The sequence below is a fragment of the Cygnus atratus genome, chromosome 7, assembly GCF_013377495.2.
Source record: "Cygnus atratus isolate AKBS03 ecotype Queensland, Australia chromosome 7, CAtr_DNAZoo_HiC_assembly, whole genome shotgun sequence".
Classification (NCBI taxonomy): Eukaryota; Metazoa; Chordata; class Aves; order Anseriformes; family Anatidae; genus Cygnus; species Cygnus atratus.
Genome location: NC_066368.1, coordinates 28648987 through 28669964, shown reverse-complemented (window position 1 = coordinate 28669964; position 20978 = coordinate 28648987). Strand labels below are relative to the sequence as shown.

Sequence of the window (20978 nt, the reverse complement as noted above, 5' to 3'; positions counted from 1 at the left end):
TTTTCAATCAAACCCAGTTTAAAGCTCTGTGACTAAGCACAAGGTTTCCGCAGCAGGTTCAACCAACTAAACCGGAGCTGTGCAACGGGAGATGCACCCCGTACTGCCAGACTGCAGCAACTTGCTTAGAACCACTCACCTGCAGGCTTCTGTGAGCATATCTCCAACTCCAGTCTAAAGACATCCAACTTGCATAACCAAGTCAGCATTTCTTTACGTGGTTTCAACAATCATATTTATTCCTTGGTTTAAAAGATTTTGGTTCAACAGTGTTATAAACAGACTTCACAAAATGTGCAATATTTATAAACAGTTCTTAGTTGCAGTGGTAGTAAGAATCTTTACTTCCATCATGACGTTCAGTTATGCAACACAAGGTTGGTTTTGTTCTCCCTCTTCTTCCCCTGCCCAATTGGCACTTCATTGTAAATTGAAGAAACTTTAAAAAGTCCAAAAAATTAATCTAAACACGATGTTATAAGCACCTTGCCACAGCATTACATTCTCATAAGGCAAATTAATGTTTTGTAAAGTCTGATTGTGCAACTTGGAGACCTATAGAAGGTGACAGAAATGCCAGCCTTCTTGGACAAGAAACAGGCCTTCATTTTTGCTTCAAAGTCTTCACCCCTCCACACCACCCAACCCTTATAGAAAACAGTACAGCTGATAATACAGCAGAATATACCCATTACAGGTGAAAGGAAATTACAGTAGACAAAGGCTGAAAATACAGTGCATAGTAGACAAAATAAGACTGTTCTTAAAAAAGAAAAAACAGAAAAAAAAAGAACTGAACACCAACCAGCAATGGAATTTTTCTAGTGGATGAGGATTTTTGGACTTCATAAATAAGTGGAAAATTACTAAAATACGTTGCTCTGTAATATAAAAAAAGCATGAAGTGTTTTCCAGTTGTCACCTAAGCACTAGATGCAACTTTGTAGGAGTAAGTATTTGGAGGCAGCTTTGAGCTCTGATTGGTACAGGCATTCCAGCAGGGTAGTGCTGCCAACAGCAGAAGAAATCCTCCCAGTAAAACACAAAAGCCACTGAAGTAGAATGCAGTGTCATACTCTTGTGTCCAATCGTAAAACCAACCTGAGGGTGAAAATAAAAGAGCATCAATGCCGAGTTAAATTGAACACAGCACTCTAAGTTAGAAAAGCATCATTAAATAAAGGGGCCAAAATCTAATACACACTTTGACCACTTACACATGAAAATGTGCTTTTCATCAAAGATGAAAACAGAACAAAATCAGATTGCCCAGCTCAAGAGAAACAGGATTTAATTTTTAAGATTTTGACTCCATCTTTTCATTGTAATTAGGACCAACTAGGATTAATTTGCCTGTGGGCAGTTCTTTCTGTTAATTTTAAATTATCTAACTTGACCTTACCTACAATTGGTGGTCCGAGGCTATTCCCAAGTCCAGCAAAGAACATCAATATCCCATATGCATGAGTCAGTTTCTCTATTCCCACAGTCTTCGTTGTGACATACGGAAAAATTGACCAGTTGCCAGTCAGAAAACCCAAAATCCCAGAAAGCATTGCTAGTGTAAGGTAACTTTTGGCAAATGGAATTGCAAACAAGGCCACTCCTGTCATTAGTAAGGTGATTACATATAGATATAAAGTGTTAATCCACTTAAAATCTGCCAGTATTCCTAAAATAAGTTTGCCAACTGCAGTCATAATGCCTATAATGGAAATAAGGGGCATATGATAGTCTTCTTCATCAATGTTTGCACTTCTTGCTACATCTTCCATGAGCAGGGAAGGAGGAAATCCACCAATATCAAAGAGCAAGATGGCAACAAAGAGAGCTGAAAATACTTTGTTCTTAAAAAGAACAATGGTTTCCTCCCAGTAGTTCAAATAGAGCTGCCATTTTCTTTTGGCAAGTTGCTTGCAGAAGTTTGTCTGTTCCACAACTTTCTTTTTGTAAGTGTCTTTCTCATTTACATTTATTGAGCTTAATACATTCTTATTTAAAATGTTATCTTGTTTGTAATCAGGCACATTGTTCGCACATTTCTCATCAATACAGCCCTTTTCAAGGATGCTTATGTTTTCTTCAACAGTCTTTTCTTTTTCATGGTAAACAAAACATTGGTCTGGGACTTTGTCTACACATGTTTTTTCTGGTGAAGGGGAATCTGATGACTCCAATGGTCTCATTAGGCTGCCACACGCTAATATATTTAGAGACAGTGCACCAACTATTAGCAAACAACCATCCAGTCCATACAGGTCAATAAGCTCTCTTTGCAATGCTGCATATATAAAGAGTCCAACACTTGAGCCTATAAAATGAAAATAAGACTGGTTTAAACTGAAGAGCTGAGAACTTCATTCACTAATAACAATTTGCCACATTTCAGCAACTACAAAACACAGTCACAGGAATGCTAAGTCATTAGTGCTCCTCTTCCCAATTTAATAAATTGGTGTTATCACCTTTGTGAGAATGCACAACCGTCTTTATTACGTCCAAAATAAAAGCTTTTCAAAATATCTGAACAATTTGTAATGATTAACACTAGCAGACACTTCAGAAACAAGTAGGATAAATATTCTGTCTGACAAAAAACATCAAAAACAATTAAGCCATTCTTCTGCCATGCACATAAATACATATACTACTTCAGGTACCATTTTGAGTTAGTACAGTTAGAATTTCATCCAAGACTATTTTCCCCTTTCTCCTCACTGCTGCCACCTTCCTCCTCCAAGGCAGGAACAGACCAGTGGTTCATCAAGAGCCCTCCTACAAACTGCAAGTGACTGTTTGATGTTTAGGGAGGGTGGTTCACATTTTACAAGTGAATTTACTCCAAAGGCATTTTTGAAGCCTTGCAGGGGCTCAAAATGCAAACACGCATTTGAAAAATTTGGCTATTCAGAAGAAAATATTGAAAGGTATGCAGTTACTATGGGTACAAGCATTTTATGCAATCCTACTAACGTAAAGAAAAAGCTCTTGGCTGAAGCGAGCATAGATCTATTGTAATCAATGGATCTCCACTTACAAACACAATCTTTAATTTGAAATGATTTTCTGAAGACTGTCCCTAGGTTTTATTAAAGCAATTCATACACTTCAGTGCTAAAAACACAACAAAAACTTGTAAAGTTCAGACTTCTTTTATCTTCAAGGTACTAAAATCAACTAAGACTCATTAAGATCAGGCCTTACAGCAGACCACTTGTAAACCCAATAAAAGCCAATGAAAACAATTCCAAGGGACATTTCTGTAGAGGTTCCTCTTCAATATGTTGGTGTGGATCAGGCATTAATATCTTGCAACACTGACCACATTGATCAAGCTTCTCTCTAATAACTGCTACGTGAGAAAAGGGATCAGAGGAGAGACACTGTACAACACAGAAAGCCAGGTGTGGAACATTGTGCTTCTGTATCTATTCTGACTTGGTTCATTAAGTTAGCAATTCCTTTTGGTATAAAGGACAACACCACACAACCTAAAGACCCAGAGAGAGAATGAGAAAGGCTGTCCAGCATCCTTCAAAGAATTTCCCCTGTATTATCAGAGGCTCTTTCCTCTAGGATCCCTGTAACATGCATGGACAAAGTTGGGACAACCTTTTGGAAGGTTTCAGACATTGTTCTCCTTCTATATTGGAAAGTAAGAAAAAAAAAAAAAAAGGAAGAACGAAAAAAAAAAAAAGCCCAAACTTCAATTACTCCTTAACAGACAGAGCTTTGTGAGATTACGGTAACCCAGCATTTACATCCTGTATCTCCAGACTCTCTCTTACCTGTGATCTTGTGTAAGTACAAAGAGAGAGAAGAGAGCTCTACAGAAAGGTTCCCCTGGCATTACTCATGGCATACAGCCCAAGCTACTTACAATCTGCTTTCATTTTAGTGAACCCCCTTTTCTCATCATTATGGATAACCCGCACCATACACCTATAAACGTAGTTACTATTTTGTCTGAAGCCTGCTGTTACATGATCATTGCTACTATGTTTTGACTTGAGAAGTACTTTGGGAAGTAACAGAAAAATATAATCTTCTGTTTTACTATTGCCAGAGTAATGGTAGCTGTATTAGCGCTGAAAAGTTAGATAGAGGGAATGACAATTAAAAATCATACCTGTTGAAATCAGACCAAGTGCAAGGCCTCTGCGTTTGTCAAAATACTGGCAAGTGATGGTAACTGTTGCAGTATACAAAAGGCCACATCCAAGCCCTGGAGAAAGATTTGGGAATAAAGCATGCAGCATACTCTGGGAAATGAATGCCCCCATTTACTCCCCCATATGATACAGCGGCGTACCCCAGACACAGAGTTAGATCTGGCTCAGCACCGGTCACACTGACAGAGACATTAGGCTGCCTGCACTGTCCCACCCTTCTCTCCCCACAGCCAGTCCCATCTCCCGAATCTGCATGGAGTTGGCTTGGTTTGAGGATTTCACCAGCTCAGCTCCTGTGCTATGTGGAAGCAGTTAAATGGCTTTCAGTCCTGGGGCTGGCCCTGGCAAACAGTACAGCTTCGTCTGCATGGCACTGTGACCAAGCCAGCACACCCTGCTGGGTCCTGCTGGCCAACAAGGAGCCTGGATTCTTGACACAGTTAATCTGCAATTTGATAAACCACCCACAGCAGTCCTCTGCAGAGAGGTAGGTCACCCCTTGCCAGGAGAACAGCACTTTCATGCTTAATACCTGAGCATATCAGGTTCAATCCAGTTATGTGGAGAACAACACCACTCCTTAATTATCTCTAATTTACCAAATTTGAACAAGTACATGACAAAATTCCTGAAGAGATTTTATTCCTTTAAGATTAGCACTTCCTGCCCACTGAAGAACTGCTTGAGTCTATCCCTTAGGTAAAACCTGAGTCTTCCCACCTCTAACAATTGCATCAACAGAGGACAAATCGTTTTCGAATTCTGACAAACAGTACTGGTTTTGTCATTTACTACATGGCAACAGGCTGCCTGTGTGACCCTTCCCCAAATCAAAATACTCCTTGCTAACTGAAGTCCCAGACTACAGCTGCCTATGTGAATCAGCTTCCTCTTCCAGTTTTGTAAAGCAAGACTAAGAACAATAAAGACTAAGTGTCTATATAAAAGGGAGCTCTTTCTTACCAACAACAATCCCGTATGAAAGGTACAGGAAGTATATGTTAGGTGCAAAACTACTCATCATAAGGCCACCAGCCACCATAAAGCCACTGAAGATTGCTACTGGTCTTGCTCCGAAAGATGATACGCATATGCTGCAGACAGGACCTAGAGAAAAAGCAGGAAAAACATTCATTGTAAATAGCAGCAACAGCAAGAACTTCAAAACAAAACAAAACAAAAAAACATCAACTACAAAAAACCTCAGACTGTGTAAATGTTTTGTGTAATACTTATTTAAATATATAATTAAATAACAATCAAGAATACTCATTTTTACATGCATCTACATTAAAAAGATAGGTTATAAAAACATAAATGATCAAGCCTGCAAATACTTTGCTCAAGGAGAAACTGAAAAAAAGAACATGAAATTGTACCAGGGTGGGGAGGAAGAGAGAGCGCAAAACATTATTTAAACACAGGATGATACATATACATACTTAGCCTGTAACACTGTGACCACAAACCTAAGGACTTGACAAAGGTTCTGAAAAATGTCTTCATCTGTAGGTACCAAAAAAACTAGACCTTCAGCCAAGCTTTAGTCAAGTTGATTTTTTTTTCCATAGAGACTAAAAACTGCATTTCAGAAAAGACAGTATTGGTAGTCATCTTGATATAAGATGAAATTTATAAAAGTGAGATGGAAAATAATGTCTTCTGATCATAATCACAGTAACAATGCCACCTGGTGCTTAGATAGAGGAAATATCTGCTGACATGCCAGATAAAGACAAACGATACTCTTCCCTGATTTTCTGGGGAATTAAATACTTCCCAGTCAGCATCTTATTAAATAACTTCTTATTTCCCTATATCGGTTTTTACTGTACAACTACAGAAAATAAAAGGTATTTATTGAGAATATCCAAAGCAATATTTAAAAAGTTTGGAAGAGGTTTCTCCCTCTCTTTATTCCCCAATATTTCTTGGTTGGTTAGTTTTTCAAAACAAGAACAAACTGCAGGAAATGTTCATATTCTGCTTGTACTGAATCAGTTCTTCCCTCACAGAAGTTGTAGAATAAGCACTTAATTTTCTGTTGTGTGACCTGGAATATGCCTTTTAGTCTGAAGTAGCATGCAAGCTTGGTGTTCTGCATAAATAAGTAACAAGGAAAGGACTTGGCTTGCAAAAGACAAATTATCTTCTGAAACCCCTCAGTTCCAACCATTCATAAATAGACTTGGCTATTAGTCCCACAATCCTAAATATGGCAGCAATTAAATTATAAGTTAGATATACGCACAAATGACATTACTTATAGAACAAAACAAAAAAATCCCTCACCACCCTGTATTGCATTCACACTGAGGTAAAGGCACTCCATGATCAATCGCTACAAACTGCAAAAGCAGTAGTTTAGGAGTCTGCCATTTGTTCAGGTTGGCCCTTCCTGACTCATGCGAAACTCTGGTTCCTGGCAGATGGGAGCTGAGCTGAGAGACGATATAAGGTGAACAAAAACAGTTGGAGCTGATGACGGTGCTTGCCTAGGTTTACAGACAGAAGCTAGCAGCTGGGAATGTAGACAAGGTGTTTGTGTGGTTACCAGCCATGGGACAAGCAGTTCTGGCAGGCAGAAGCACAGATTTGCTAACAGGTGAAACAATCCTCAGATAGAAGGCAGGTCAGAACTTCTGCCCTGCGTGAGAGTTGTTTAGGGAACTTGAAGAGAGTTTCAATCAGGGCTTATCCAGACAAAGAGTCAAGAGTTGAAGAAGAAACAAGAAAGCCTTCTGGGGAAGCTGGGTTTATAAGGACTTTGGAAATGATGAAAAAGGAAGATGTAAGCACTCGCTGCTTCTCAAAACCAGCATGCTGTGGGAATGAAAACTGGCCTGAATAACTTGGGCAGAGTAACTTGCCGAGAACAAAAGCTGAGAGCATTAGATTGATGCTGGTTCTCAGAATTAGTAGAACTGGCAGATTAAGATAGGTACATTTCTTAAAACTGCAGGATTTAAAAATAAACAAAGGATTGAATCTGTATTACGTACTGAAAACCTTCTACACCAAAAGAACATTAGGTGGTGATAACATAATTCAATTAAGCAGAGGAATTTGCACTCTTTTCTACTCTTTATTTCTTACCCACTGCCCTGCTAAAACAAACAGTATCTGTATTTTGACACATTCTTCTTTGAGAAGCTCTCCGCCCAGCCTGCGGTGGTGGTGCTGATAGGGATTGCACTGGTGGCTATCAGAAAATCTGAGGTAAAGCAGGACCTCCTGGCTTCCAGCCAGAGGAAGGGAGAGACAGAGCTGAGGAACACATCTGCGTACCCTGACAAGGGCTCTTTCCTCTGGAACACCATCAAAGGTAACCCTGACAGGGTCCAAGGAGACATTCTTCCAGCTTCTCCCCATTACAAAAATAATCCCAAAAAGAGAATAGAAAGTACGAAGAGATCTTTTTGGTCTGACACGGAAAACAACCTGCACAGAACTAAAGAACCTGCTCCAGTAAACTCAGAATTAATGTGTCATCTCACACAGCAAGAGATTTGGCATCTCAGCAACGGCATTCCTTATAAGAAGGAGCCCCAGAGTAACTATTAAAACAGTTATTATACGTCCCCAGGACAAGAAGAAAAACAGCTCCGTCTTCCCATCCACACTAGGCCCTACTCTCACACTCCCCTCATCATACTGCTAGAAAATAAGTCACAAAAGAAGCCCCCCATGACAGCCAGTATCTTTGTTTCATTTTCCTGCCTCTCCACATTCCTTCTATTTCCCAAAGAGCTGGCACTGTTTTCAACAGGCACAGTACCTTTGGTTATTACCATGGTATTTGCACAGGAGTTTACTGTACACAAACATGTAATTCTCTATAAAGTAATTCAAGCACAATGGGCTAAAAGCAGTTAAATCTGGTCAAACATTCAACTTTCCCAGAATGGGACTGCAACTTGCTCTGTGAACTCCTGCCCTGTGGATTTTGTTCAAAGTGGACGCTCGTATTCTCAAGAACGTGCGTCAATGTACAATCAGATGCAAACAGCTTTTCAGGCAGCAGAAGGGTTTTTATTTAGTCAACTATTTCAGAAAGATCCTTCCACTGATAATGCATTTCCCACCATAACTTAAACAGAAAATAGACTCCCAATGGCAATCCTCAATAGGAAGCACAGAAAATGGCTTTTAAGCCAGCATTCCTTCAGTTTGCTAAGCAACTCCAGGAGTTAGCACTGGTACTAGAATAGTATTTGAAGACAATGCTAAATATTTACCTCTTTGACAAATAAAATCCCTGGGGCTTTTTTTCTTCTAAATGACGCATCTTAAAAACTAGACCAAAGCCTATCAGAAAAGAAACCAGCCCAGTTTATCAGAATGCCAGCTAACTCTAGGAGGAAAACTGAATTGCTCTGAAAGACTTTGAAGGAAGCACAAGGACAGACAGTGCTCTTCTGCACGCAACCTGTCAAGGCTCAGCAGCCTGATAATTGTATTTTATGCAGGCGAGTGGTCCAGAAGCCCCCTGGACAAAACCAGGAGTAGCAGCAGAACAGACAGGCTCTTACAATAGATCTTCAGGTAGAAAGATCAAAGAGAGAGAACTCCTGGGAGGAATCAATTGTACATTGATATTTTCATTAAGATTTTATGAATAAATAAAAGACTTTAACCTCAGTGACACCCAGATGTGACACTGAGTCCTTTGTGAGATGTGAAAACAAGCCATCTGCTGCTGACACAAGAACTTTATGACTGCCATCATCTTCTGACCTCTACAGATACAATCCTTCCAAAGCAGATACTTCAGTCTACAGCTTCACTACAGAGTTGTTTTCTTTTACAGGCATCAAGAGCTAACATACTCTTCCTCAATCTTCTCACATGGAGAGAAAAAAATCTGCAAGCAAATACTCTCCTTCCCCACTCTATCTAGGGTCCTCCCTCCTTCACCTCATACACACATAACCTTTTCCTAAACAAACAATACTGGACAACAGTTCTTTTCCTTATCACCTGCATCAATCTGACCCACCCTTCTCGTTGGTATCTGTCCTAGTCCATTGAAATGGTAGAGTAGAAGCAATGCTCACAAACTGTAAGTAAAATCCATTGGACATAACAAAAGAATATTTTTACATATTAAAAGCATTGCTAGAACTTGTTCATAATACATGCAATATCCTCCAAGTGTTTGTATAAGAATCAGAAAAAACCTTTCACACCAGACAGGAGCCCCCTTCCAACTCATCGGAAAGATTGCTCCTTTGCGACAAAATTATTAAATGAACTGAGCTCCTCCTTCGAGGAATCTGGGAAACATTTCCACTCCCTCCAAACTACGTACAGCTTCTGTAGTTTTGAGTGGAAGCTATCTATGTGCAAGATTTTTGTCCCAAAGTCTGCAGATGCTGCAAAGGTCTTTTACACAGTTGTACAAATATTGATTAGAAACACAAAACTAAGCTTTTTTTGACATTTAACACGGAATACCTCAGGCCAGCAGAAACACCCCATTAATTTATCAAGACATCTTTCAAGAAAATCTTGCCTTTGTTCTTTCTCCATTAATAAAGGCAAGTGGGAATGGGACACACATTGTTGGTGTCTCCTGCAATGCCAAATACTGTGAAATCAGCTCTTACTATAAACAGCTGTGGTGCCAATTACAGGCGCCAAGGTCTTTGTCTGTTTTGCTTTTAACAAGTATAACATGGCTCTAATTTAATTTCAGGCTCCAAATGCATGTAAAATTAAGAACACTTGGTGCAGGAGAAACAAGCTATTTTCAAGAACATAATAAATATCCTCCTCTGGCCTGTTTTACCAGGGAAAACATGCTAAGCTCTTTTAAGTTCTTCCTACATAACAAGCCTTACATCATCCCTGGAGCCATCTCCCATATCTACTACAGCCTGATCAGTGCTATGATAGCTAATATTGTAGATGAGGTCTCACCACTGTCCTGCGTAATGACACTGCTGCTTTTCTTTCTTTTTTAGGCACATTCCTTTCAATACATGTTAAGGTCACATCACAGAAAGTGATGATGACTCAAGTCACCCTGCAAGGAATCAGGTCCCTGTCCCATCCCCTTCTCCAGCCAGGGGCTGAATACAGGCTTTAGCCACACTGTCTGTACTGCAAGAGGACAGAAATCGAACACCAGGCTAGCAGGGAGTTCATCTCAATAAACAGGGTGCTGTACTAGGTTTCTGTGTCTTGGTCTAAGTTTAGCTCTCACACAAGTCAGAAGTAAACACTGTAGAAAGGATACCAATAGAGCAAATGTGAAAGGACTCACCAGCATCTACTATTTTTAAAATGTTTAAGATTATGTTTACAGAGGGAAGGGGAGAAGACATACACAAATGTTTTTTCGCTGCCAGCTGGCATATGACGACATATAAGGACATATTCCTCTTTTCAGTGAAATTACAGTATAGATCTAGAAAAGCCACTGGACCTACCTTCCACTGTTACAGACACCATCTAATGTGTTTTTCAGTGTTATCAATGAGAAAAATCTCCCTTAAGAAAATAGACATTAACTTATTGCCTGTATGCATGTTGCTGTAAACCTACCACAATGCCATTCTTTTTCCAGTCTGGCACCCACAGCTTCAGAAAGGTGATGTTAAGGTGGATCAGGCTTACAGAAGAGCCTTAAGGGTAATTAACAGAGTAAAAGACTGTTGCATCAATGACAAAGGGACTGCATCAAGGTGTAGGCTTAAAAGAAAATTTACAAGTAATTTGATTGCAGTCTCCAGACACACACCACACTTACTCAGGGACACTTCAAATATACCACTTAAAGATAAACTTGTTCTTCAGCTGAAAATTAAAACCAAGCAACTTCTATCATAAGATTGCATACTTTCAAGGAGGCAATTAACTACCAAGTAAAGTTGTAAGAGATGAAGAATGCACTAAACAAACACTTTCTAATTCAAATGAGAATTACAATCTTTTCTGCATGCAACACGTATCACTTTAAAAGTATCAATATTTGAAAATATGTCTACAAATAACTAGATCGGTGCTTGAAAATAAAAATAAAGGAGAAGGAAAGGAACAAGAAATAGCAGAAGTTAGGAACAGTAAGAGGCAAAGGGACTACTGAAAGGCTTTGAGGTAAAGCTGTCCTGTTACTAGCATTCACACAAGCAATTCTGTCAATGAAATCAGCTTGCTTGGGGAGATTGTTAAATTACTAAATTGTAGATTGCACCTTTTCACATACATGAAAACATGCTAATTTAGAAAAAATATCAATTAGCCTGAGCATCTACTTAACATCATAGGCTACAACACAGAATGGTCCCATCTGGCCTGCAATACTAAACATGCAATAGCTGAAATGAGAACACAAACAAGTTCTCCTTTTCCATATTCATGAAAAGGGTCTAACTTTGCAGTGTGTTATACCAATATTTTTGCACTAAAAACACGTGTTCTTGACACTAGTGACTATGTCTGAAAAAAACTTGCTATGAAAACTGCATGAAAAACAATCTGTAAGAGACTGAATGTTCCACAAGCAAGGCTGAAAATGCTCCCTGTACCAATTCAGAAGGCTGATCTACTGCGGCCCTTTGAATTTTAACACAGTAAATGATCAAGACATTTGTAGAAATAAAAAGAATTAAATAACCGTATCTTTTTATGTGCTCCTTAGTAGTAACTGCTGATCCTAAAAGAACTGCTCTTCAATAAAAACACGTTTAGAGAATTGCAGTCGTTCAGGTCACTTTTAACACAACATGAAAGCATTTTGATGAGCTTCTTAGTGACTGCCACTAATGCATCCTTCTTGCACTGCATGGGAAGAGAAACAGATCTCCCACAGAGAGGGAATAGAAGATATGATATCAGTAGTCCATTCCTTCGCAAGTTAACCATTCTTCTCCCCATTCTCATAGACACACATTAAAGAGCATCAATTCCATTCTTTTAGTCCTTGCTAAACTTCCTCCATAAAGTCCTTATTTGCAATAAACAGCTTCTACTACCAGAGCTAATAATTACTCCCTCAAGACAAAAGATTTCATGAGAAAGCAATAGGATTTTTCCATTATTTCCTGCTATGTGCGCCCACATCAACTAGTAAATATAATTACTGTGTTTGTATCAGTCCCACAGTGTTAACTTTTAAATATTACTACGTAAAGGGTATTGGGGGAATTTTCCAGAAGTACAATAGTATAACAGCAGGACACAAAATCGTAAATTGTCAAAAGCATTCTAGTTTTCAGAAAAGGCTATAATACTTACACTGTCCCTCCAACAAGATTACTTCAAGTAGAGTTATCATTAAGATCAGATCCCACCTTGGCAAGAGAGGGGAATCTTCCATTTAAGATAGAGCAGGGAACATATAATTTGTTTTCAGTCAACTCTGATTACATCAATGCAATTAAAAGGCCCTGTCTGTACTTTTCTTTGAATTAATATTGCAAATTATTAAGCTCTCAAACTCCAAACTGAAAGAATTAAATCACGCTGACAGTGTTCCTCCAATCCCCTGTCAAAATTTCAAGCAATTTGACCATTCCATACCAAAGCAAATTACACCAGCATCTTTTACTTGCATCATTCAGTCACAGAAGTTTCCATTTGCTATAAAGTACAATACTGAGAGAGGCAAGGCAGAGAGAACTCAGAAATCTGGAAACCAGCATGGTGTTGACATATGAGGAAAGGGACTGAGGCTGTTGTTATGAGAATGAGCCAGAGACTTCTGGTCTCCAGAGAAAAAGTTTTTCTTCACCCTTTCTCTTGCAATCCCCTTCTGCCTAGTTTTTCTAAAGTAACTACCTTGTTTAGACTTTTTTCCCCCACTTCATTCTCTCACTCAAGTTTATTTAGGCTTTAATTCTTTTACAATGGCAGTTAAGGCACTTAAAGCATGAAAACAGAAATGTATGATAGAAGATCAGTCTACAGACCTTAGCCCACTTACACCCTGTGACTGAACATAAGTCTTCTTGTGGTTAATGATTCACCTGCCTTTGCCCATTTCTATTCTGCCTAGTGATATAAATCCCCAACAAGAAAATGGCACCGGTATTTGGCCTTTTATAGAGTTCTACAAAGCAGTGGACTTTATTCAGTTCCGTATCGTGATGTGAACATCAACTCTCTCTAAAGGAGAGATTTCCTCAGAATCCTGAACCAAATTTTGAAGTTACTTAATTGCTTTTGCCCGCAGCAATTTCTCTGCTGACAGGCAATTTTTGTCCAGATTCAGCAAAAAGATAATAGTTCCCGTGGCAAATCTTTGAAAAGCAGAAGTTAGTGATGCTACCCAGTAAAATACCCGTGGCTCAATATTAAAATAATAACAGCAAAATGGACCTATGGACTTTCACAGTGTTTAATTTTCCTGCTGTTCCTCTTCATCAAGTGACAATGTCTTACTAAAGAAAAGCTTTCAGTAAAGTTATTTAATGCCACCATTATCCATAACTTTACAGGCTTCAAAAGCAGTTCTCTTTTCTTTCACTGTTTCACAAACAGTGAAAAACAACCGTCACCCACCCTAACTGGTGGTTTTATTTCTAGGGCTGAAGAATGAGTAACTGGTTTATTAACTGACTTTTTTTTTCCCCACAGAATCACAGAATGGCCACGGTTGGAAGAGACCTCTGAAGATCATCTAGTCCAGCCCCCTGCCAAGCAGGATCACCCTGAGCACGTTGCGCAGGATGGCATCTAGGTGGGTTTTGAATATCTCCAGAGAGGAAAACTCCACAACCTCTCTTGGCAACCCGTTCCAGTACCGTCACCCTCACAGTAAAGAAGTGACCTCTCACATCCAGCCAGAACTTCCTGCCTGGAGCACTTGAGCCATTTCAGAATAGGAATTTGCTCTGTTTTTAAAGATACTAATATAAATGTTAGTTAAAGTCTCATTAAATTAAAAAAAAAAAATCCCATCAACAAAATTACCATTCAGCTTTTCAGACACAGTTTGGTATTTCCAGGTTATTAAAATACATTTATTTTGAATTTTCTGAGGTTAATATTTTCATTGTTCTTTTACCATTATGCTGTGGTTTATGTACAGTGGAAGTGGAACTATAAATGCAATGTTCTTACCTATCTTGACCTAAACCAAAAACGCACTGTCCCTCATTCTCTTTCATCATTTGCAGCTGTCTTTAATATTATTCCAAAAGTACACACAGATGAAAGCATCTATTAGAAAGGAATCATATCATTTTCAGATAAATACTGTATCTATCTATACTTACTGGCAAGCAAACCAATTCCATTTGCTAGTGATCCAACCCAAGCAGTCTTGCCTTTCCCTTCTCCAAAAGCATCCAGCCATTCTAAATACAAGACTCCAACAGCCAGTGGTGATCCGTAACACAAGAACTGAGTAAAGAAGGAAACGACAACAATCACCCAACCCCAGCCACCATCGGGTGGTTTCCGAAACACCATCTTGTCAGATGAGCGTAGATGTACAGATGAACCCTGTGCAAACAAAAAACAGACAGACAGAACAGGGCATTAGAAATGTGACTGACCTAGGTCTGCTAATACAAGTGAGCTGTACAAGTGAGACACTGCCAAGCAACCTTCAAGAAATATCTAAAATGCAGCATGCAGCAACAAAGATCAGTTACCATTTGGTATTTCTACCTTTTCAGCTTCACGCATTATTCTTGCACTATGATGTACGTCATACAAACATCAGCACTGTATTACAGAAAGGGGGGACATTTCATTTTCTGAGTGTTAAGTAGGCTTATGTGAAGACCTACGGCATCAGTATATGGCACAGTTCAACAAGAGAAGCACTTGGCCACCAGCTGCGCCACCATCCTGAGCAAAGTATAATATAGGCTCAAAGGACAAGAAAAGCTACAAGTATAAAACAACCCCAATAAACAATTCAGGTCTGAAAAAAAAAATCACAAGTATAAAAATATTGGTTCAAGGTCCAAAAACAACAACAAAACCTCTACTTAATTCTGATTCCATTTTCAAGCATAGTACTATGCATTTTCACAATGTATTTGCAACCAGATAGCACACTCTGGGAGGGGCAGGCTAAGAAGATGACTACCGACATTCTGGATGCAGTAACAGTTCAGAACTTCCCTCTGTTGACCAGGTGACATGTAGAGGAGTGATGCCTCCAGAAACATTTTGAACATGTTAGTAAGTAAATAAAGTGAGTTCTAAAACTGTATACATGTCTGGCTTGTATGGCAAGACACGACAGTATTAAACATGCATACAAAAATCTCTTACAAGCTGTTAGTGTCTGCCCTCTGCACAGTTTTCACATATCACCCCCTTCACCAAACTGGCACTCTACTTCTTCAGCTCCATAAATACTATCTACTCTGCTGCATGGCAAGATCCATCATCGGTTCATCTACAACTTTAAATAACCGACTGTCCTCACCTTCTCAAGAGCAATTTCTGAATGTAGAGACTGGCACCTCTAACTTTTAGTGAAGAATTCAGAAGCTCCCAGGCTAAGCTACTTTGGAGTTTGGATGACTCCAAAGATAAGTGAGTTCCCTTGCATGAAACTAACCTGCCCTCCCTCTCTTTAGCGAGCAACCTGCTGAACTGATGATCACAAAACCCATGTTCTGTTCCTGGCTCCCTAACTAACCAGATGTGTGATTTTCAACCATTTTATTTTCTTTACCCTGTAAGACAGAATCAGATAAGATCTTACCCAGTTTTCTCATTAAATGTTCTCAAGGACCATTTGCACACTGCAGAGTGTGCATTAAGACTGCTGCAGTAACAGTTCTGCTCTGGGAGACCCCAGGAGATAAAGCAGAAAAATAAACAAGTCTTGCTGCCTGTTTGTGACGAGCAGGGAGCTCTTCAACTTTTCAGTGGAAAGGAAAAAAATGACTGCTTTATGAAAGCAATTGTATAAACGAGAAGATAATAACAGAACTTCAATTCAAGCTGCCCATACTCCACACATGCGGTTTTTAAGAACTTGCATGGAAAACTTACAAAAAAGCTGCAGTATATTTTTTTGAGGAATAATTACCATAGCAAAATGAAAAAGGACAGTTCTAGTTCCTAGATACACTTAAGTGTTACACTGAGGGTAGATACTTACGGATGACGACACACCACAAGGGGTGGGACCTCAGCCCCCTACAAATGTAGCTTCAGGTGGCAACTCTACCTGCAGAAAAAGATCAGCAAAGCAAGTTTTCAGCCAAAGTATCATTACAACAGTAAAAACAACATCTTTTCAGAGGAACTTCAGAAGTATTCATGTTATCAAATTATCTCAGTGGAGAAATACTGATCCTCCCTCAATTAATCAAAAGCTGACAGTAGCCTTGAGCACCAAAATAACAGAAACATAGCCTCCTAACATGAAATAAATTTTGATGTTCTAGGTACTTTGGGGAAAGATTTACAGTTTTAACATACTGACAGTCCTTCAAGATACAGTATTCCAGGTACAAATGTTCCGAAGTTTTCTTTCAGTTACAAATCTAGGTTTTGATTTACTTCTTCAAATGTCTGGCAATTGTGCCTTGATTACATTAGGTGCCAGGGTGACAGCTGACAGATATCATGACATACCTTAAGGCATCAAAGCATTAAAAAGCTGCTTATAGGTACTTTCCTACAAAAATAACCCTTATAATTATACAAAAGAGGGGATCATGAGGGGATCCTTCATCTCTAAACAAGATATTTAGACTGTACATATATAGTCACCAAAAGAGCAGGCAGATGCACCTCTCCTTGCACTAAATGCGTATCACTTGGCTTGTTTTGCCCCTGACTGAAGTAAAAGTGGTGGAAATAAATAACAGCTTAAGAAAAGACAGTTTCACTGAGATAAAACAAGGACATTTTCAGAAAACCACTAAAATAACAGAATACAGTGAATAATCCCAACTTCTATTTGTTTAAAAAGTAATCTTTAGAAGACAAATACATGCTAGCTGTTATATTGATTTCCATTATATTGACGCTCTAAAATTTGGTACAGACATAACCCTTGATTCAGTTCTGCTACTCTAAACATTCAGTGGGGAAGGGAGGGCAGGGCAGGTGATGAAAAAAGTTTTCGTAGCCTGAGGTCATGTAGTCTTTTCTAATAGACTTCAAAAAAAACATCTGGATCAGTTCCTCATCTGCTGCAAGTCTGCATAGCTTCACTGACTTTAACAGAGCTCTGTCAAGTTATAGCAGCAAAAGAGCTGACCTTCTACATCGTGAAGCCTCCTATTTTGCACAGCAGTTATCTTTCACAACTTTTAGCTAAAATAACAGATTTTTAGATGGCAAAAATAACTCTATTTTCTAAACACTTCAAGCCATTTACAGACTGTAACTGTCAAGCACAAAGTAAAAATCACCATAGCTTCCCCCACACAAATCGTCCTTGAAGTGAAAAAATGATCTATCAAGTAATTTTTATGAGCCACCATGACCTGGCTTTTCTTTCCTGCTCTTGCAGACTGTCCCATTAGCTCACATTGCTGTGTGTCTACTACCTAAAACAAGGTGTATTTTCTAACATTCCCAAAAGCATGAAGTCCTCCTGAAGACAGCACACGAGCTGAGAGCCCTGTGTGAGGAGCCCATTCCCTGGAGCCCTCTGCTACGGTACACTGTTAAAGGTGTCCCAGTCAAGCAAGTGGTTACTGTGACTGTGGACATCGATGTACTTTTTATTGCTACGTTATTTAATACTTCCCTGCAGATAACAAGTTGCAGTACAAAAACTTAAAAGGATGAACAAGAGCTGGCAGTGGGAACTAAACCATCGCTACTCCTAGCACTGCCTGGACGTGCATCTAGTCTGCATATCTACCTGGGAGGGATCCAAAGTGCCTCTCACTATTGTCTGTCTCTGGCTGAAAGGAGGACAAACATCATCAAAAATAAGGAAGCAGAAGCGCATACAGAAGAGAGCTCAACGGACAAGGAAGACTTGTGTGATCCTGGAAAGAGACAAACAACTGTGGATTTAAGATTTAAGTGGGAATCATTTCACAAATCTTAACTGTTCACAAAACCTAAGGATGTTGTTTCGGACTCCAGGAAACCTAGGCACTTCAAAAATAGAGAAATGGCGAAATAAAGCATAACGAATTAAACAGTAAGTTGAAGCTTGGTTAGAAAAAGCTTTTCAATGAGTTGTACTCACAGCGAATAAGAATCAGAGGAAGAGAGCTGTCTGATGAAAGCCTCTACCAACAACAAGGAAAAAAAAAAGAAAACCCTAGAGAACCGAACAACAGTTTTAACACAGAAACATGGTGGTGTCATGTTGTAACCACTTTCTTTTATATAATCAGCTTTATCAAAACACCGAGCTCTTCTTCTATAAATGTTAAAATTTAGCTTAAAGACGACAGATGAGCACACACACACACACACACACACAAAAAAAAGAATTGGCTTAGAGAACACAATTATGACCGAAACATTAGTCCTTAGCACAGAAACTTGTATTAATCTGTGGCAAAGGGAATCTTGAGAAAGACAGTAGCAAAACGATTGTTTTCAGTTTGTTATCTGTGCAACTGGAGCCTCGTTAAGTATGCTGGTTTCTGTAAGCAGCACATGGCTGCAAAGAAAGCTGATGTCAGCAGAGTCACTGGGTGATTAACAGCTCTTCCAGTTTTGCAAGGCACTGGTACAAATTAAGACAGTACCAGGCAGAATGGTAACATCTCTCACTTTAAAGTGCATTAGATTTCACGTAGATTTGTGTTTATTCTTCAATCAACATTCTCACAATTATCATCTGAAGTTTGTGCTACACTTAACTTGCCAGTAATACCTAGGGTGTCAGAGCAGCAGCAGCACATTACAGTTACCCCAACGCATTCATGCCAAGACCCTCTGCACATCTGCACACATACAGATGTGACAGCAAGTATAGGCACTGTGTTAAATGCACTGAAAAAGACACATCTATACTTTGATGATGTCGGACTTAAACTGATGTTCTAACAATAGCAGCTCCCCATGTTTAAATATTTGTCTTTAAGTACTTCTACAGTGAATACACATTTCCCTCTCAGTTATCAGCAGTCAGGTCTACAAATTTCTCATGTTCCTCTACTTTTCCTCTTGTAGCTTACATAGGAAGCTCATCAACATAAGCATTTCCTTCCATTTCTGCCCGATAAGAAAAGCAGCATGGAGTTTAAAACAAAATACTAGCACAAAACTTCCTGAAAACATAACAACTTCTTCCCATTGCACAAAATAAGTTCACATAAAGAAGCATCAATCAGGGCAGCACATAAACCAGCCAGCTTTGTATAAATCTGTCAGCTCAGCAGAACCAGTCCTACCTGTTTTCAGAGCCTCACTGCCCCAGAGGGGATGGAAAACCCCCCTGCAAGCATAACCGGCTGTCAGAGGCTAGCACGCATCTATACAGACAGATGGAAGCCAGCGTTGCTATAAGCCACCAGCCAACTAGTTCAGCAGAAGAGAACTCCTTTGCAAAGATGAGTGCACAGCACGCCTTACGCATCACAACCTGCAAGGGCTCCACTTGGCGTCCGCTCTCTCCATCTGTCTGCGCCCTCAGCCAGGTCCTGTGCGGGACAGATGCGCTTTTATGGCCCCGGCTCGCCTTGCCCCTTCCCACGCCCCCGGAGGCCAGCCCGCTGCCCTGCTCCACAGGGCCAAGTCCCACACGATGCCTCCTGCCCCAGACCTGCTTTGGCAACGGGCGCTCGTCTGCACAGTGAGGCAACAAGCGACAAAGGGACATCTTCGGGCACGCTCCTCTTGCCAGCACCCAACGCCATGCAAACAGGGCGAGGGGCTGCCCTCCAAGACACCAAGGGGAGCCCGCGATGGGCTGATGGGCATCAGTGAGGTGCACACACGGGCACCTGCCAGAGACACCGCTGGGTGCCCGCAGCGGAGGCTGATGGGTGCCCACAAGGGATGATGCCACCAGGCACCCACTTGGCCAGTGATGGGCGCTCTCAGCAGGCACCAACGCGTCGGTGGGCACCTGTGATGGCCGCCGGGGGCCCCCGAGGGCGAGGAGCGTGCCCGAAGGGGCTCGGCCCCCTCACGCCCGTGCGCCGCAGGGCGCCCCGCGGAGCCCCTTCAGAGCCTCCGGCCTGCCGACGCCCGGGGCCGGGCCGCCGTCCGCGGCGCCTCCCGCCGGCCCCGGGGGCCCCTGGCTGCCCGCGGCCGCAGCCCCCTCCGCGGCCACGGCCGCCCCCGCTGCTCACCCGGGGCCCCCGAGGCGGCGCCGTCCCCGGTTACCTGCACGCCGCGGCGGCGGGGAGGCGGCGGGGGCCGGCGGGCGGGAGCCGCCCCCGGAGAGCCGGGGCAGCCCCGCATCCCCAGCGCGGCGGGGCGGGGCGGGACGCGGCCGGTGCCGGCACGAACCGGTTGTAGCCCGGCGGGAGGAGGAGCCGCCGGGGGCTGCTCCGGCCCGAGGCCCGGCCCCGGCCCCGCTGCTGCCGCCTCCGGCTCGGCTCGGCCCCGCGCCCTCCTCGTCCTCGTCCCCCGCCGCTGTTTTTTATTTGCGTGCCCGCGGCTTCTCGCGGCGTACCTCGGCCGCGCTGACCGCAGGGCCCGGGCAACCTCGCCTCAGGAGCGGCCCCAGGGTGCGGGGCCGGGCCCGGCTCCTGCCGAAGCGGGCGGGAACCCCCCGCGCCTCACGGCCCCCGGTCCCTGCCCCGGTCACAGGAGCTGCAGGTGGCAAGGCAAACGTCCCCCCAGTGCTTGCTGAAAGGCTGAAGCTACTCGAAGCATTTACAGCCGTGCAGTGCTCTAAGCTGCAGCCCATGCAGGGCATTAATCCCCCTTTCAGAGCTGCAGTCCAGCCTTACGCCT

General features: G+C 41.5%; 1 protein-coding gene across 6 annotated transcripts; it reads right to left on the bottom strand.

The window, feature by feature from the left end:
* Positions 1 to 208: 208 nt before the first annotated feature.
* Positions 209 to 20751, bottom strand: SLC16A9 (solute carrier family 16 member 9). Of its 6 annotated transcripts, none has more exons than XM_050711910.1 (8): positions 20403 to 20507; positions 19657 to 19714; positions 16249 to 16317; positions 14396 to 14624; positions 5136 to 5279; positions 4130 to 4225; positions 1403 to 2311; positions 209 to 1101 (listed from the first exon to the last, which is right to left on the bottom strand). In XM_050711910.1, the coding sequence occupies exons 4-8, from the start codon at positions 14589 to 14591 to the stop codon at positions 923 to 925; spliced, it is 1524 nt and encodes a 507-aa protein (XP_050567867.1). In that variant the 5' UTR covers positions 14592 to 14624; positions 16249 to 16317; positions 19657 to 19714; positions 20403 to 20507; the 3' UTR covers positions 209 to 922. The 6 variants fall into 6 exon arrangements, with proteins under 6 accessions (XP_050567867.1, XP_035393852.1, XP_050567868.1 ...); XM_035537959.2 differs by having other exon boundaries at positions 19466 to 19714; positions 20403 to 20457; XM_050711911.1 differs by having other exon boundaries at positions 19466 to 19714; positions 20369 to 20415.
* Between the last annotated feature and the right edge of the window lie 227 nt (positions 20752 to 20978).

What these genes read in the sequence shown, in the direction of transcription:
- SLC16A9 (XM_050711913.1), bottom strand. Translation starts at nt 14,591, where the DNA reads ATGGTGTTTCGGAAACCACCCGATGGTGGCTGGGGTTGGGTGATTGTT. An exon ending in TGGAATTGGTTTGCTTGCCA is followed by an intron (nt 5,280 to 14,395) that starts GTAAGTATAGAT and finishes CTTTTTCTCTAG; the next exon opens with GTCCTGTCTGCAGCATATGC. An exon ending in ACTTGGTCTGATTTCAACAG is followed by an intron (nt 2,312 to 4,129) that starts GTATGATTTTTA and finishes TTCATTTTATAG; the next exon opens with GCTCAAGTGTTGGACTCTTT.